The sequence below is a fragment of the Desmodus rotundus genome, chromosome 1 (assembly GCF_022682495.2).
Source record: "Desmodus rotundus isolate HL8 chromosome 1, HLdesRot8A.1, whole genome shotgun sequence".
NCBI lineage: Eukaryota > Metazoa > Chordata > Mammalia > Chiroptera > Phyllostomidae > Desmodus > Desmodus rotundus.
Window position 1 is genome coordinate 9,473,317 of NC_071387.1, and position 18,956 is coordinate 9,492,272.

The window sequence follows — 18,956 nt, forward strand, 5'->3', positions numbered from 1 at the left end:
TCTGGATGGACGAATCTTCCAACATTAGCTTTCTTTTTTAAGCAAGGTCCATAAAAAGAGGACACTTTTTTTTTCTTAGACTCAACGTGCACATAAAATTTTGATAAAAATTAAATTTGTGAAGGAAAATAATCGAATAGTTGAAGTATGGATCAGCAGATCAAGGAAAGTTGCTGCTAAAGAATCTGATGGGAGATTTTATTTTTTATGCCAGTACCCACAAGGCTATGAGTGAAATCTATTTATTTCTGGAAATACAAATAAAAAATAAAAATAAAAACTTTGGAATCACCAACTTTAACTTCACCTGTTAACAAAGATTGACTCATTAGTGATGGAATTTTCCATTGCTTCCATATATCAAGAAGATAATCCAAGAGTAAATCTTGTCTTTTTGTAACAAATCCTTGACAGGGTTAAGCAGCCGTGTTTAACTGTCCTCCGGGTCAGGGACGGAAAACTCTCCTAATGCAGTCTACGCATGAATGCTCACGGCCTGGCTTCCCTGAATTAATGTCACTATCAGCCGGGGGCCCCCGGCTCCTAGAGGGTCACCTAAGAAGACAATTGGTTTAATCAGCCTAACAGGAGAACTAAATCAGCACTTCTTACAAAGGAGGGAATTAACAAGACACCTTGCCTTACTCCTCTCCACTGTGGAGAGTGGCGTGGGGCGGCCACTTCAGCACAGGGAAGGGCTGGATGAGCCGGCGTACATGGCGTGGCATCCCGGAGTTAGTCCTGTGGCAGAAAGATCCTTCACACGTGCTCGCCTGCTCCCAGGAGCTGTTTGTCTCTGAGGGGCTGGTGCTCTGAGTGCCCACAGGAGAACCTGAGGGGTTCCACCTTCCAAAAGACGTCTCTTGCTCTCCAGCGGGTATTCGAGGGCAAACTGAACTGAGGCCAGAGAAATCGAGTCTCCTGTGGGCCGCGTGCCTGATGGTGGCAGCCAGGCTTTGGAGGCCACTAGGGTACAAAGCCCCAGTTTTGCCACTAGGGGTTATATGACCTTGGCAGGTTACTGTGCCTCAGTTATTCTGTAAAGATTAGGTGAAATGCTACTTGCTATCCTTTTTTAGAAGGTGAGTTGTTCCAGGGAAATGAGACCTCTTTGCCTGTCGCCATGCAGACCTTATCCAGGACCCCAGGAGACAGTGTCACTGCCTTTCAGGAGGATTGGGACAGAACAATGCCCGGAATGGGCGGAATTTGCTCACCTGACTCCTACTCACCCTCCTGGGCACCGCTGTCCTGTGCCCACTTGTCACAGTTCCCAACCTGCTGCCCTAGGAGAGTCAGCCTTTTTCTCTTCTGACTCCTGCAGACATGTTGCTGCCCACCATCCCAGCCGCACTGCACTGAGCACTAGTGTTTGTCTCCGTGTCGACTGACGCTGCCGATGCTGTTCTTCAAGCTCCTCGCAGAGGCGGTCTCCATGGTCACATTTCCCCTGAGCCCTCCATCGCGTCCGTGTCCCGTTGTCTGTTTTTATGACACAGAGATCTGGCCCAGTAAGAAAACAACAGGCCCAAAATGTCCATGTCTCCCTAAAGATGAGATTCTTTCTGCTCTCCTGCAGCTAAACCCTGCCTCAGGCTACCCTCGCCTCCAAATCTGGTCGCAAACTCTCTTGAATTCATTGGTTCCTCAGCAGACTTCTCCCTCATAGCAGTGTTTGGTCAAAGCTAACTAGCAGGAGTGAATGCTAACTAATGAGTAAGCATTTCCTTGAAGCAGCTCTGAATTCCCCGGACACAAGTGTCACTCACCTGCCATTGTGCTCAGAGACCTCCCTTCCTGTCAGACAAGTGGTGTCTCAGCACCACCAGGACCACAGGGCTCGTGTGATGGGAACCAGAGTCAAGTGCATTCTGCGTTTCTCTACCCCACATCCCTGGGGGCTGGGCTCTGTGCTGTTCCCAGGGACCAGACAGATGAGCCCATCAGGACCTATGCCCGCTCAAGCTCCCAGTCACAGGGGACACTGGTGCACATTACCCAGCACCCAGGGCTGCATGAGGCACTGTGGGAGCATCAAGCAGGCGTGAATGGCTATAGCAAAGACCTGTGCCTATGAGAAGGATGTGCAGGGAGAAGGAATAGAAATGGCAAAAGCCAGGAAGAGAGTGGTAAAGAACATGACATGTGATTCGGAAGTGCATTTGGAGCATAAAGGTACAGAGGAGAGCAGTGGAAAAGGACACAGGACTCTGGAAAAGAAAGCAGGGGTCCACTTAGGAAAGGTTTGTTTGCCCAGCTAAAGAGCTAGGACTTTTTCTTTCCTCCCCCACCCAGGACCCCATGTGTGTGACATACAGGTCTCTGGGTGCGCAACAGTGAGCACAACAGGTACCGTTCCTGCCCACGTGAAGCATATAATCTAGTGGAAGAAGCAAACGGTAATCAAGTAATCAAATATAATCTTTTCAACAGAATTCTTGAGACGAACAGTGACATGCTGCAATTGGCATTTTGGAAATCACTTTTGCCTGAAGAGTTGCAGTTACTGGGAGGAATGAAACAGAAAAGGGACACAGAGTTAAAGCCCCACGCCGCAGGCAGGCTTGTGCCAGAGTCAGGGCCTGGAGAGCAGGGACACTGGTAAAATGGGAAGGACTAGGGAGTCTCACAGGTCTGCTGGGGCTAGCAGTGGACAGTGATAAGAAAGAAGGAGCCCTGGCCGGGTAGCTCAGCTGCTTAGAGCATCGTCCCACTACACCAAGGTTGTGGGTTTGATCCTCAGTTCGGGCACATACAAGCATCAACCAATGAATACATAAATGGGTGGAACAACAAATCAGAGTCTCTCTCTCTCATCAACAAAATGAAAAATAAATAATGAAAGCAGATTTGGGGTGCACTCAAATGGGGAGGTTAGGCCATTTTGAGTTTGAAGTGCTGGTAGGCCATCCAGGTGGGGACGGTGACATAGGTTTGGAGCTGACAAAAGTGGTCTGAGCAGACGCTGCTTGTTAGGAGTCATTCAGTGTTGTGTTGCACTGTGCTCATGGAGGTCACCTGGAGACCTGATTGTCCTGCTCTGGTCCTGAGGGTGAGAAGCCAAACTTCAGGCCATGGGGATGGCATTCTGCTGGGCTTCTGTTGGTTATCACTAGCTGATCTCTAGCAAGGAAGGTGTAAAGTCATGCCAAGTGATAAATGGCTTGAAAACTGTCTTTTCCCTCAGGACTTGGTATACTTTTTTTTCTCATAGACAATGTAAAATCTGCATTTTCCCCTTCTTCCTTCAACAACCAGGAAGCTCAGGGCTAATTTTGTAACAATTTTAGAACTCACATAGGTCCTATGTATCTAGATACTCTTTTCCCAAATAATTACATTGTCTGTATTTACATCTATTCCAGCCCTGCTTGTTTTCTTTGTTCTGTGTGCTCATGTAAGCTGCCTCGTATCCTTTACAAAATTGGGGGTAGAACAGTATAAAAATAATTATTCCCCCTCACCCTCACTTTCTCGGGTCATCTTGCCACCATTGTGCAATAAGTCTGCCCAGTTGCTGGGCTAATATTGGCTACATTTAAGCAGGAGGAGCTCTTGGAATTTATAGCAGCTAGGCAGTAAGTTTAACACTTATGTAGCTCATTAAAACAGGGTAAAAGTGGGGCTTCAAACGTCTCTGTTTGCTGCCAAGGCTACGAAGCGAGGGGCACCTTTAATTCAGTGCAAGATAAAAAAAGTCTGATCTTTCAGAATTAAGAGTACACCGTTAAAATTAAAGACTTGTCTGTGTAGATGAGCACTCCAATGCCTTCAAAGAAGGATGGAGGTGTTAACTACAAGATGGCATGTTTTTGAAGCTTAGGATGTCATTTTTTTGACTCATAAAATGTAGTTTGGTAAAAGCAAACTTCCTTATCAAACAGCATAAGCACCAAATTGACTGGATTGTAAATTTTATTTTTGATCATCCCTGCTTTTTGTATAAATAATTCTTCTAAAATCCTAATTTGCTATTGGTTAAGAACACTGGGTGAGTGGTTTTCAAATCGTGTCCCACAGCTGGTGCTTTAGGGACTGCTAAGGTGCAAGGAGTGGGGGTGGGGGAGGGAAGACCAAGCAGGGAGAGCCCAGCCGCCACCCCCCAGCACCCACCAGAGCAGCTGGCCGTTTCGTGTAGCAGGGCTCCTTCTGCTTCAGGTGCTATCCGAAGAGAGGTTCTCCCATTGGAGGGCCCATCCACTGACTTGCTGTTGGGATGTGGAAGGAGGAGGAGGTGTCGTCCAGCCTTTGGTTCCCACTCTGCTTCCTACCAGCTCTGACTTTGAGGAATGACTTACTCTCTGACACAGCTTCCTCATCCAGAGACTAGAATGCCATCAACGTTAATAGCCACTTCACCAGGTAGAGGAGGGCCTAATTAATCTAATTAGCTGATGTAGAAGCACCACCTAGTCGAGTTTAAGAACTGACCCCTCGTACTCCGTGCCTCTAACCATCCTCTCCCCTTCTCCCGTTCCCAGGGGGAGCCAATCACCTTCTGTGAGGAAGCCTTCGTGTCCCACTATCGCTCTGGAGCCATGAGGCAGTTCCTGCAGAATGCCACACAGCTGCAACTCTTCAAACAGGTGCCTAGCCTCTCTAGCGCGGCCGGCATCGGGTCTCTGGCGGGGCTTTCTGCCACTGCCCTCACTGAGCATGGGGGCTGCAGGCGGGGGATTGGGTGAGGAGGGTTCTCGGCACCCAGACAGACCCTTGCGAAAATGCTGTGCAGTTTTACAGGTTGCTGTAACCGTGCAGCCTGATTTCAGAAACTCACAGTTCCAAAGGCCCTTTCCTGGCTTGGCAAATGTGGTGGTTCTTTGGTCATACGCAGAGGTGCCAGCTGAATGGTGTTCCATCTTGTTTATTTGTGCACACTGTTATGCTTTTGTTCCTTCTTTCTGTAGTTTATTGATGGCAGATTAGACCTTCTCAATTCTGGCGAAGGATTCAGTGATGTTTTTGAAGAGGAGATCAACATGGGCGAGTATGCTGGTGAGAAGTGGTTCATTTTCCTTTCTGTGCTGGGGGCTGTTGTGTGGGATCAGGGTGTGTTTGGCAAGGAGTGGCAGTGACTGCTTGTTTCCTTCACTGGGAGTTACGGAGAAAGTGATTTCAACCCTGGCACTGCAGTGTTTGAGGAACTCCTGTTCATTTTCTGAGGACATGCACGTTGGCCCATCTGAAATCCTCTGTGCTGGGGTCAGTTGCTTCCCCAGGGTAAGGAGAGTCTAGTTAGAAACATAGCAGTGGGCTTGGTGCAGTGGGGAGCACACGAGGTGTCAGATCAGGAGACCTAGGTTCAGGTCAGGACTCTGCCTCCTCCTCCTTACTAGCGGTGAGAACCCAGTCATTTCAGCTCTTTCAGCTGCAATGTTTGTATCTCTGCGCTGAGAGCACAGTGCCTGCCTCACAGGATTCCTGTTACAATTAAATCAGAGTCCACGAGGGGAGGTTTGTGCTGTCAGTCCCCTGGGACAGACCCTGGTACGGGCTCACTGCTCAGCAAATGTCTTTAAAATGTGAAAAGCAATGCAGAGCGCCCGGCCACTACACGCCTTTAGAACTAGAGGTATTAACCTCTCACATTTCAGAGGGGGCACCTGAGTCCTGGAGAGGTGTTAGTGGCTGACGCTGCCTCCTGAATCCCCATTCAGCATTCTCTCCAAGACCCCAAGCCTCAGTCTTTGGGAGCAAAGCAAAAATTAAAAGCAAGGTAGTAATAATCATACTGCTGGCCTCTTCTTATGGCTGGGCGTGTGTCTGGTGTGGACTGTGCTAATGACCCAGCTGGCCACCCATACACTGACAGAGTCAGGCAAAGTGTCGCCTGCAAAACCCCTTTTGCAGGCCCCTCTGGCTTGTGCTGCAGGGAGGGCATAATCAGGGACACCAGTGTGCGGGCCTTCGGGCACTGTGGACCGTCAGGGAGCACTTCCCGAGCACCTGCTGTGTCCGGAGCCCTGTAGGGTAGGAAATGGAGGACCCAGTTCTGCCCTCAGGGAGCTTTTGGGCTGGTAGGACAAAGAGTTGTGTAACTAAAGACAAAGGCACATCAAACCAGTGCAGAGAAAAGGAGTGGAACCAGTTTTTGTGCAATTAGAATGGAGCTCTGCATTCTCACTGTGTAACAGGAGAGCTTCACAAACAAGGCAGGTTTGAGTAGTTCTAACAGCTGAATATTTGATCCAAGAAGATGGGGTTTGCATGTTGCTAAACTAAGTCAAGTCATTCAGAATGTCTAGAAAAGCTGTTTCCTGATAAGACCTCCTTATCTCACCAGATGAAATGAACAAGTTCCCCAATAGCACCTCCTTTTTCTTTCCCTGTTACTACTCAAGGGTGTTGAGTGCTGAATGTGTGTCCAGCTGTTTGCTCACACTGTTTCCTGCCCTGGGTGGCTCACGGGACTCCAGAGAAAAGGGGCTTCTGAATGAGTGTTCCCTATTGCAGAGGGCTGTTCAGGTGAAGGAAGCTAACAGTGGAAATGACATCTGAGCTGGTGGTTGTGTGGACTGTGCAGGGAGAGCCAGGAACAGAGTAGGGAATAGTGATCACGCAAGGGGAAGAGCCTTTACAAGGAATGGAGGACCACGAGGGTACATAGTCAGGGAGCCCCAGGCAGTTCCTTGAGGCTGGAACAGAAGGTCCTATAGGACGGTAGCACAGGATGGAGTGGCAGAGGGCAGGCAGTGCTGAGACAAGGCGTGGAGCTCAGGGGTCTGCCCCCTGTCCAGTATGCAATGAAGAAGACCATAGTTTGTACTCCAGGCACCTATGAGATCAGATCCCTGTTTGGGAAAGAAAACCTGTGGCGGCCACCGGCTGCTGCCTCCTTCAGGGACTGGGGCATGGGAGCCTCCATGTTCTCCAGATTTTGAACTTTCCAAGGCCTGCATGCTGAAAGCAACTGGGAAAGTCCTGAGCGTACACAACCGCTTTGAATGACAGCTTCTCTGCCTCCTCTCCCCCCAGGCAGCGATAAACTGTATCACCAGTGGCTCTCCACAGTCCGGGTAAGTGTGCGGCCCCTCCAAGCCACCTGGGCCCCTCCTTGGCCTACTGGCAGCCCTGCGCTTCCTGGCCACCCACAGGGCTGTCATTCAGCCTGAGGCACTCCTTTCTGTCAGTTGAAGACAGCTTTTCTTTGTAAAGCCAGGTGGAGACTGGCAGGGTGAGACTGTCCAAAGCCATACCTCAGTGAGGGTGAGGAGCGCCAGGGGAAGCTTCCTCATCCCAGGACAGTGGCTGAGGTGTGTCAGATGGGTGTCATCATCTTAGAACATGTCTGCGTGTCTGTTTCAAGGGCCAGTGCAATTGGGACATTTTTCACGGGAAAACCCAAATGTGTCCCTCTTGCTGCTCCGCAGTGTTTTCACAGCCACGGACCTGGGAAGACGAAGAACTCATCACTGGGAGACATTTTCCTCCCTCGCTGTTGTTGTGAACAGTTCCTTGTTGTGTTTGAAGCCAGGTGCTAAGGGCTTCAGAAGCCACTAAAGAACTCAGACTCTTACCTTTCTCTCTCACACAGCTTTATCGGTGAGTGGGCACTGAAGGCCTGTGTGCCTGGCGCCGTACCGGAGCCGGGATACAGTGGGGTGCAGACACAGGGCCTGCTCCAGGGGAGCCCCCCAGCTTGTTCAGGAGGCAGGCACGTAAACAGGCTACTCCAACATAATGTGATAAATGTTCTCCCCCTGCTGTGGGCCAAGTGCACTGCTGCCAAGGCGGGGTCCCTTGGAAGTGGCTGCAGTTGGCCAAGAGAAAGCAATTCCTCAATGAAAGACTTCTTTTGTTCTCCTGGTATGGCCAAGCAGGGCACTTGGCAAATCATAGACAAGCAATAAGGACTTGTTGATTGATTGATAAAGAGCGTTTACTATTCCAAAGGACCATTGAAATTGAATACTGAGTAATTCTGGAAAGCACTATGGAATAAATGAGTAGGAGAAAATTTCATATTGTCCTACAACATAGAATGCTTTCTAGGTTAAGTTGTAATGTTTTTAATTAAAGCTCAAAATTTCTAATATGGACAAGAAATTCTACTAAAAGTTAATCCCAATAACTACATTACTGTATCTTATTCTTTATATATCCACTGGATCCAGTCTCTCTCTGCTCGAATCAGTTGGAATTATCTTTCAAAAGCACTGCAGATCTGATTATGTGATGCACTTGATTGAAAATGCTGGAGTGTAGGCTCCTGATCCTGGCCCTTGTGAGCTGACCCCATCTGGCCTCCACCCCGATTGCCGTCCCTCCCACGCCCCACTGACTGCTCGTTACGCACAGGCGCACTGGCACACCATGGCTTTCAGCTTCTAAACTTTTGTTGTGCTATTTCCTATCCTGAGGATGTTCTTATCCTTCCTGTCCCCCACATGAACTCCTGCTCATCCTTCGTGGACCAGGCCAAATGTTTCACCCTGTAAAGCCGTCTCCGACCTTCCAAACAATGAGCCAACTCCACACTCCTGTGCGCACAGCTAGTACATCTCTCGTCACCTTAGGTTGTAGTTACCCTGGTGTGCCCTCCGCACTGAGGTCTTTGAAGGCAGAGACCAGCGGTCCTGTGCTCAGTACTCTCAGAGCCTGGCACGGAGCATCCCCTCGGTGAGCCCTCACAGTGCCTGGGCCCGCCGCATGCCTCATACCCATTCATCACCTCCCATGTGTGCTGGGAAAGCCTTCCCTCTCCTCCTCCTCCTCTTCTTCCCCTGCTCTCTCTCCTAAAGAAACTGAACCAAGAAATCAGCATGGTGGATTTATACTAAAGCCATTATTAACATTTATGGCTATTCATTCTTTTCCTTTCTCAAGATATAGATGGTAAGGAAGGCAGCCTACCAGAGTGATTAGAAAATAACACAGGGTGAGCAGAGGAAGGTACATGGCTAAAGGTAGCCTATTTCCAGAGTAGCGAGATAATCCTGGCTTATCAAGCCCCCGGTTTTCTGTCCCCGCTTGGTATTAGCCATAGAGTCCATTGTTGTGAAACGTATCTTAATGTATCACGGTAACTAGGCTATCTCAAGAAATCGAAGATTATTGTGGGGAAACCTTTGCCTCAGAGAGCCTATGATGAGCTTTCCTTCCGGCCAGTGGACAGGAGTCAAGCGAAGTACTGAGTCTAGAGCCCCCTCAGCTCATTATCACCATTGCCGTCTCCAGCCGGCCTGCCCCCTGCACCCATAGTGATTCTGCCATGGCCACCACTAATTGCCTGGGACCAGTTACCATCCAGGCCTATTTCTCTAATTAAATTACGCTCTCTTGAAGTGTTGCTTAACTTGATTAAAGAGACGGGGTCTTTGTTGGTGTTGGCCTACTATATCTTCAGTCCAAATTGCTAATTGACGTTTTTATTATAGAAAGGAAGTGGAGCAATTCTGAATACTGTGAAAACGAAAGCAAACCCGGCCATGAAGACTGTCTATAAGTTTGTAAGTACTGGTCTTGGTCTCAAGATCCAAACAGCTCTGTTCTTTAGCACCCCGAGACTCCCAGATAGACCCAGTCCTGCACATAGAGGTGACTCCCGGGCTGCTGTGCTATTTCCTAAGGCTCTCAGTGCCCTTACACTAGTCCAGCGTCGATCTCTCATGGCCAGGTCAGTGACGTTTTCAGTTTAAAGGGTTTCTGCCTACAGTTGCCACAAGAGAGAAGTGGGAGGCCACTGGTTTTCACTTTTCAAATGCAGGCTGGGTGGCTAAAATGCCAGCGGCTGGTGCCTGCGCCCCTGAGACCTGGAGGCGTGGTCTCTCAGGTGTTCTGGCGAACCTTTCCTGTGTGTCCCCGTTATGATGTCAAAATAAAGCAGCTCCCTTGCAGGTTACTGAGGAGTGTTTATGGTGGGAGATACCTTAATTTTTGTTCCGAATTCTTCATCCTCTCTCATCACTGCCCTTCCAGGAAAACGCGTTGTGTGTGAAACTTACGCACACGGCAGAGTGAAGGTGGGAGAGCCGTCAGCTCCCGATGCTCCGTCTCTCACAAGCCTTAAGTATTTGTTTCTCGTGGTTTCTCTCGCCTGCTGATTTGACTCTGAGCCACTTAACTGGGTGGTTTTGTTTTATTTCCATTTTTAATGTTATTAGTCCTTTCTTTGCTTAAATTGTAGTTGCTTTAACGGGGTAGGCGGCTGCCAACAGAACCACACAGGTCTAAAATGACAGAGAATAAAAGCCAGGGTGTCTGTCGAATTGAGATTTAACAAATGGCCCTAGAGAAACCCAGTGATGTGTCCGTTCAGGCCATCCAGCCTGACCAGGAAATCGGTCCTGAGACCCTGCCCTGGTGACATGTAATAGATACCCTGAATCTTGCAGCCCAAAAAGCCGCCGATCAACTCTTACTGGTTGCTGTCACCAGGCTGCCGAGATGAATAATTATAGAGAGCAAAAGAAGGGCTTTGGAAAGTGGGGGTTAGTGGGGTGGGTAGGAATCTGTGCCATCAAAATGCAGAAAATAAAATCTCTGTAGCCTCTTTAAGGGATTTTTTAAACCTTTTTACATTGTATTTGTTTTCAGAGCCATTATGTTTTCCACTTGATGATCCCATTTTTCCTTTTTTTTTATAGTAATCAGAGAAGGTGATTCACCACGGACTGAAATCAAGCACAGTCCCTGCTGGAAACAGAATGGGAATCTTAACTTAAATTAATTTTTCATGCAGGCAAAAGATCATGCAAAAATGGGAATAAAAGAGGTGAAAAACCGCTTGAAGCAAAAGGTACTTGAAGTTCTTATTCAAAATGTATAAGTGCCGTGTCTGGAGCACGCGGCCACGGCAGTGCGATGCAATCAGTGGAGGGTGGTTGATACCGTGCAGTTAGCGCCCTTCAAAATGCAGTGCCAGCTGTCCGGGAGTTTTCGCACCGTTATAAATACTCCCAGACAAAAAAACTGTCTTCAAGTACCATTAAGACTCTGGCTTAAACCCACAAAGGCAAGCAAGTTCAAAGTTCCTATTGTCGGTCTGTCCCTTGCCCTCCCCACCAGTCCCAGGGTGCCCCCAGGTCTATAGAAATTGGTTCAGTCTCGCCATCTCAGCACCACACCCTCCTACAGGCGGCCTGAGTCTGGTTGTAACCCAAACCCAAGGCATCTCCAGAGAAGCAACTGCCGTGGCTCCGGCACGCACAGCGCACAGACACAGGGCACAGAAGGCGGGTTTCAGGAGGACTCGCAGGCTCTCCCCACAGTAGTGGTTTTAACCCTGAGGAGCCCAGCAGTTCATGTCAGAGACTCTCCCGGGACAGGGAGAGGCTCTGATTGCCTTCCTGGGCCAGCAGTAAAATTGTACAAAATCATACAGGCTACATCCTAACTAAGTCCTCCCGCCTGATTCTCTAGCTTTGTACAGGGAGGTTAATACAACAGAAAGGGCATTTTCATATGAATGCCGCCATCATTGCTATTGCTGCTACCCTTCATTAAGCACTCAGGATGGTCCAGGCTAGGAGCTTTCATATTTAACCCTTAGAACCACCCTGCAAGGTATTATTCCCATTTCATGTTCAGGGAGACCACAGTTCAAAGGTGAAGTCCTCTGCCCACGGGTTACACTGTTTGAGCCCGGCCCAGCCAGGATTAGATTCCAGACCCATCTAGGTCCGCATCTCTGCTCTGTTCACTACAGTATTTCACACTGCCTTCCTGAACCAAGTGTTCTGTCTGCCGAAAGATGTTTGGAATCATTTCCTTCCTTATCCCACTCACCACAAATGTGCCACTCTAATAAGAGCCCTGGTCTATGTCGGCAGTTTTTAAAAAATTGAAAGCAGTTTTAATTTTACGAAGTCAGAAAGGACCTCTAATTAACTTGAAATGGTCAAAGGAATTGATTCCTTTCTTCTAATTGCAAAATAATTTGCTCTGACTAAGCATTTAATTTCTTAGTTTCAGCTGAGAGTGAATTTTTAGCAGCTAAATTCAAGTCCTGAAATAAAAATCCTGTAATGTGAATCCAGGGAGACCCTAACTGCGGTCCGCCGCACCCTGCCGGAGACCAGCAGTTGGAACCCTTAAGTACCTAAATACACTTTTTTATCTCCTGCCCCAGTCACATGGACCTGAATTGGATCGCGGGTATAAAATGGAGTGGCAGGGAGGGGTGAGTTCTCTCGCCAGATTTCCCTCCTAATGACCACATCCTATTACTTGAAGTGAGCAAAGAAAGGGGTCCCTCCTCCGGCCGAGAACAGATGAGCCTCACTGGCCAGATCCGCTCTCCTCAGGCCAGTGCCTCCCTCCTCATACGTGTGAGCTTTAAGAAAAGCCCCTTTTTGCGATATGTAACATTTCTGCAAATAACTGGTCACGCTCAGGGTTTTTGATATTGTTGTTCAAAGGTTCATTTAAACCATCTCGATCTCTCTCCTTCCGTGCCATCTCCCTGTCCTTTCTTTCCTTGATAGTATCTGAAGCAGATTTTCTTTCCTCCCCTTTTCCCCGTCCCCCTGCCAGTCTTTTCGAGAATAACTTCAGGAGATAATGTTCTGTAGAGTGTCAGTACGTTTCAGGTGACACAAATGGTGAAGGCATTTTATAGAAACGTGGCTTGTCACCATCGGGCTGTTGACAGATCCATTAGTGCACCCTTTTCAATTTTCACTTTCCCCTCTTTGGTCTTACGGATCTCGTGCTTGGAGGGGCGCTTTCGTAACCGAACCTCTAGCATTGCTCAGTGCAGGCAGGACTTGGTCTTCTGCAGAGCTGCCAGCTTCCTTTCTTGAGCTAATGTAGGATTTGGCTTCATCTGACCTCTCTCACTGCAGTCGGAAATATTTCCTTGGCTTTCTCATCCTCCTCTCTTCTGCCCCCTCCCCTTTATATGGCAACATATCTATGTGGCTCCTCCGATACATCTAATGCAGACATCACAAGTTTTGTTTCTGCTATGAAATTGAGGCAGTTCCCCACAAAGATGCAATTTTCAAATGTACTGGGGTTGCCACCTGGCCTTCTCCAGCTGCATAGCAATGGTGACCTCACAGATACAATCAAGAACACAGTCCTGCCCTCTGTGCCCTCGCCTTGGGTTTGAATTGCAAATAGAAAACGTGGGGCCGACCTGTAGGGAGGTCACCATGGTGTGTGGAGGGTCCATCTCTAATATGACTGAGCAGGGCCCCTTCTCTGCCTCTTGTTCATTTGTGCTGCCGATTTGCAAAGCATCTGAAGCAGGAGCTTTCAGGGTACCCGTGTGACCACTGGCAAATAATTGTCATAATACTATCATGTGGCTTTATTCCACACCTGCTCTGCTTCAGCCCGACAACAAAAAAGAAGGATGGGTAACATATTTCTCTGGATAAATGGAGCAAGGTGGTCAAGTTCTACAGCTTGGCCTCCTTTGAAGTCTGACTTGCTCACAATCAGGAAGCAGAGAAACAGCAGAGGTGCTACCATGGCATTGCTTTCTAAAGGGAGCGTGGAGCACGGTCGTCCTGAGCATCTCCTGCCAGACAGCTGCCTGGCGGGCTGCGGACTGTCAGCGGGCTGTCCAGACACAGCACCCTACAAGGCTGGCAGCAGAATGCCCTGTTTTAAAAGCAGTGGCTGCACACACACTCCTCCTCACCTGCAAGGAGCATGAAGACACTCACTGAAGGATGTCTTTTTTTTTTTTTTTTTTTGGCGTATTGGGGAATCCCTGAAAAATTATATTTTTTCTTCAGTGCCAAAATGATCTCATCAAATGGGCCCATTTCACAGCCCCTTTTAAAATTTCTAAATCTTTGATTGTTAAAAGATTCATCGAGCTTGTTGATTTGGTTTCTGTGACTAAAAGGAGCCAATTCATTGCTGGGTTAGCGTCCCTGGCCAGGTGTCCCCTCGTGTGTTGAAAGCAATGAGTACGCCCGTGTGGGGCAGGGACGTCGAGGTAGATTCTTGTCGAACAGGCGTTTTCACACCTTAACACACAGCTGTCAGCTCCCAGTCTCCAGACACGTAAAATACGCTGCAGACTCAATCATAGAAATTCCAACTTTGGATCCATTTTGATATCAGTATTCATGTTTTAATTTGCATTTGCTGAGGTGTGAAGTAGACTGGAAAAGAAGGGCACTGCTCGAATCTGAAAGTGGAAACCAGCGACCTGAATCAGAGATGGTATGGCCTCCACCTCACGCCCCCAGGGTTCTTTAAACCCCCAGCACTGTGGTGTGGTATCTGGGCCTCTGAGGCAGATGAGCTAGATTCCAGCCTGGTTGTATAAGATACTGTGTAACCTTGAGTAAGTTACTTGACCTCTCTCAACCTACTTCTTCTCATCCATTAACTGGGAGAAACAGATTTTTATGAGATTATTCTAAGGATTAGAAGAAGTAATGGGTTTAAACAGCAACACTGAGTAGCCACTCAGTAAATCAGAGCTTCCATCCTGTCCGTTTTCTTGTGTCCCACGCCCGGAGCAGCCAGTGTGCCCCAACCCCTTGTGCACACACCCCAAGAACATGGTGGGTGTGCAGCCACCTCCCTTTCGGCCACCCACATAGCCACCCAGAGATCTTTCTAGAACACAGCTCTGGCTGAGTCACTCCCCTGGTTAAAACCTTTCTTACCTTCCCCCTCCTCGGAATGGCCAGCTGTCATCCATCCCTCCTTAGCCCAGCTGTGCCTTCTAGCTCCTCTCGGCTGGTAACACTCTGCTCACATCTCTGCTTCATGAAGTCATATCCTCGGCTTTTTCCATGTCCAGCCCCCACCCTACTCCTACCCAAGGCCACTGAGAGCCCCCTTCCTCCTCTGGGTTCCTGCCCCCCGGCTTCTCCTGCGGGCTCTGTCCAAGGATTTCTCAAATGCTGTCCCTGCCTTCTCCAGAAACAGATTAGACCTCAGGCACAATTTTTGATCCAGCAGATTCTTAGGGAAGGGATAGAAACTGAGTTATCTTCTGACCCCTTTGCTCTACCAAGGGATGGGAACTTGTAGGAGCCCAGTGCTCTGAACAGAGTCCCGGGGCCCCTGGGAAGAGATGTGCCACCCAGTGATGGCCTCTGAACTGCAGCTCTGTCCTGTGTCTTCCTTCCCTGTGACCCTTGGAAGGAACAGATTTGCCCCTCCTGTCAGCTTCTTGGTTTTCCTTTTTTTTAAAACAACATTGTGACAGCCAATATTTTTACCATTTGTCAACAAAAATATGTTCATTGAAGAGAAAATTCAACCAATTAGACAAAAAGAAAATTATCTCATTTTGTAATCTGCATTTTTCACTTACTATATGCTAAACATTTCCCAGACCACTAACTTTCTTCCACATGTCATTGTTTAAACAGGTACATAAAATTTTACCTGAGGGACACAGTACCTTACTTAATCAATCCCATTGTTAGACAATTAAGTTCCAATTTTTTGTCTAGACAAATATCTTCACAGATGAAACCTTGCAGAAATTCTCATCAGGATAAATTTCTGGAAATGAAATCAATGGGCCGAAGGACATGCCCCTCTGAGGGTTTTGATATAAATTGCGAGTTCGTATTCCCACAAGAATTTATTGGTATCGCTGCCTTTTTCACATGCCCTGTACTGGCAGCCTCCCAGTGAGCTCTCAGACCGCAGTTTCCTTCCTCATAGGTGCCAGGACTGGCTGTCCCTGGATCCCTACTCTGTGGAAGACCTCTGCTAACAGATACAGTAAAGGATATGCAATGGCCCTATTTCTTTCTTGACTGGGGCTCCTCCCATACTCAGATCTCCAGGGAGCAGGCAGCTGTCCTTCCCCGGGTGGAAGAAATAGTACAGAAGTTAATAAATTGGTGGGGATATAGCCTTGGGCTTTGCAAGAAGCCTTTTGCACCTTTGAGTCTTCTAACTAAATAAAATTAATGTGCTGCACTACTTTTTTGACACGCAAGTACATTGTACATTGGACACATTTGCCTTCCAAATGTGCGACTCAACTTTGCAAAGATTTGTGGAGAACATGTACTGTGTTCAAGGTTCCGGGGCAGAGAACCCGAACCCTAAGGAGTTCACAGTCTACAGGGATAAGAAGATAAGTGTGTGCCTAGACACCGTGAGGCGTGGCAGCACGAGGTCATGTCAGAAAGGGGGCTTCTGAGATCACAGCTGATGACTTGCTGAGCGCCTCCTGAACTCAGAAAACCACCTGCTGTGCTATTGTTAAGGTTGACAGGGTTTAAATGCCAGAAATCACATAGCTCTGGGTTCTTCCACTTTCTAGCTGTGTAGCCTTGGGGAAGTTGCCCTCTCTGAGCCCTGTTTCCTCACCTATAAAAGCATGATATTCCTATTACCTCTTGGTTTTTGTGGAAAATAAGTGTGATAGTGAAGGTCAAGGGGCTGGAACAGTACCTGCCAGTAGGAGGCGCTCACCACAGGACAGCTCTTTTTAGATGGTGTGTTTCCCATTTTGCAGGAATAAGAACCTAGCATTCAGTTTGCACAGTATTGTAACATTTTTCAAAGCTTCCTCACATCTCATCTCATTTAACCCATTGTCCCAGTGGCTTTGAAGTTTCCCAAGCAGGAGGTGGTCTCCCCATTGTGAAAATAAGAAATAGGTTGCAGAGAGGTTGAGCGAATTGCGAAGATCAGACAGCTAGTAGGTGGGGAAAAACAAAACTAGGAGATGGTGTTTTTACCTGTAAGCTTAAACTAAGACATTTCCCCCAAAACTACCACATACCTTTTTTGAAATAGCTATCATTGTAGTTTTTATCACCATCAGTATTTTCTTACCACGTTGCCTTACTGCTCCATTTCTTTCTTTTTTTCAGCCAATCATTCACACACACTTGCAGTATTTTTCCTGAACAAAAGTAGGGGTTTTTGGGTGTTTTGGGGTTTTTTTACTGTTTGGCTTTACTCACCCTCTTACGTCTAAGTAAACCCACTGGATCCAAAATGCCCCTTTTACCCTTTGTTACTTTCTGGCCCAGAAAGAGCTCCTCCCCCTCTTTGTTCCACTTGACCTGAGCGCCTTAGGGCAGCCCCTTTCCAAAAGAGCCATTTCCAATTGGCTGTCTCTCATCACTGAGCTCAGCCAAACCGAGACTTGTGGGCCACTCGATGTGAGCCCTGCCTGCAAAACCAAGAGGTCCTCCTCCCCCCGCGTTGTTACCAAGCAGTACAGAGTCTGCAGCTGGTTGTGCAGGGTTGACCTAACACACACACACACAGGAATTCCTGACATTTATTGAGTACCGTGCACAGACCATTATTAATGCTCTAGACACTTTTATGTTATATTACCCTTTATACCTCGTAGCTACCATATCCCCATTTTACAGATGCGGAGACTGAAGTTCACAGATGTTACATACGCTTCATCCTTAATGCCTTGTTATTCAGTAAGGGACCACTTCCCTCCATGTGCCACATTCTCTATTTGGCTGAGAAGCTAAGAGTAGCCAATGGTTAAGTCCTTATATGCGGAATTTAATGAGTGCTAAAGCTGTGTGTTTTGTTAACCAAAATGTATATTAGTTTTTGCAATTAAAAAAATTGCAAATTGTACTTACTATTTCTATGAGTTATTTTTACTTGGAGAAAAAATAATGATTTCAATGCATTTTACTTGTATATTTATTCTCTGCTGTGTTTCAATGAAGATTTAAGCAATTTCATGACTTGAATAAAGCACGCAGTCCTCATGGCACAGGTGGGCCCCGCCCACCACCCTGGAGAGCCGTGTGTCTGGTCAGCTGCCAGTGCTGGCAGAGGGGCCCGTGACCTGCCTTTTGCACGCTGGGGCTTTTCCTTTCCTTAGAATTTTACTTCATTCATCAGAAGCACAAATTAAATATAAATTTCTGAATTTAAAAATATTCCCTTGGTAACCTACATTTTCTCCAAGTCATAGAATCCTAACTCAGACTTCAGTCTCTTCATTTTCTGCCAGAAAGGTTAGGGCTAAGAAATGGAGCAGGAACACATTGTTTTCCCAAACAGTACCGTCCCCGGTAAGCAAATGTGAGAGGAATAGCCACAGTCTCAAATAATCAGAGTAATGCAAATTAAAACAACAATGAGGTCTCATTTTTCACCTCTTAAATTAGAGATACATTTTTTAAACGATAAGGCTAACGAGTACCGTGAAACTCTTAACGCATCCAGTGCTGGCGGTGGTGTAAATTGGAAAGCAAATTGGTAGAGTGAATAAAAAGCCCTAAAAATGGTTATATCTTTTGACCTAGTAATTTCATTCCTAAGGATTTCCATTAAAGAAATAATTCAAAAGAAAGAAAAATTGCGGTGTTTACGACTGTGGTGGTTAGGGGGAAAAGTAACCACCTAAATGCTTTATGGTAGTAGAATGGCTTATTAAATTACCGTATAGCCATTTAATGAAATATTATGCATCCATTAAAATTATCATTGTAATGACTATGCAACACCATGGAGATGCTTATAATACAGTAGGAAAAAATAGAATGTAAAATTATGCACGAGCTGTGATTGCAAGTAATTTTTAAATGTCTGCATGTGGCCAAGTGAATATGTAAATATGAAAATAGCCCTGTAAAGTAGAAGGATGAAAGGTTTTTCCCCCCCAGTATTGTAAATTATTATGTTGTCTTTGTAATTTAATGTGTATGGTTTAGGTTTCTCTAGTCCTGAGGGGTCAAACAGCCACATTATCTTCCAGCCCCTTCATCTCTAGCAGGAGAATAGGCTATGAATGTCCCAGAGGGAGTTCGCTGGCCTGGCACTTAGCTCTGGGGTTGGAGGGAGCACCTTTGCTCACGGCAGGTGCCAAGACCCTGACACCAATCCCTGGCTGGCTTTTCCCTGCAGGACATCGCCGAGAATGGCTGTGCCCCCACCTTCGAAGAGCAGCTACCAAAGACTGCGCCATCCCCACTGGTGGAGGCCAAGGACCCTAAGCTCCGGGAAGACCGAAGGCCAATCACAGTCCACTTCGGACAGGTATGTAGCCTGGCCCTTTAACTGGTCTGGGGTTGGTTTGCTTTTCA

At 47.4% G+C, this 18,956-nt stretch overlaps 1 protein-coding gene across 5 annotated transcripts in view; it reads left to right on the forward strand.

The window, feature by feature from the left end:
- DENND1A (DENN domain containing 1A) overlaps positions 1-18,956 on the forward strand; it is a 492,157-nt gene that overhangs the window by 420,902 nt on the left and 52,299 nt on the right. For all 5 annotated transcript variants that reach the window (XM_053920814.2, XM_053920818.2, XM_053920816.2 and 2 more), the window contains 6 exons: positions 4,482-4,586; positions 4,908-4,995; positions 6,976-7,016; positions 9,378-9,449; positions 10,682-10,738; positions 18,778-18,909. In XM_053920814.2, coding sequence (XP_053776789.1) covers positions 4,482-4,586; positions 4,908-4,995; positions 6,976-7,016; positions 9,378-9,449; positions 10,682-10,738; positions 18,778-18,909 — 495 coding nt within the window. The remainder of the gene's footprint in view (positions 1-4,481; positions 4,587-4,907; positions 4,996-6,975; positions 7,017-9,377; positions 9,450-10,681; positions 10,739-18,777; positions 18,910-18,956) is intronic.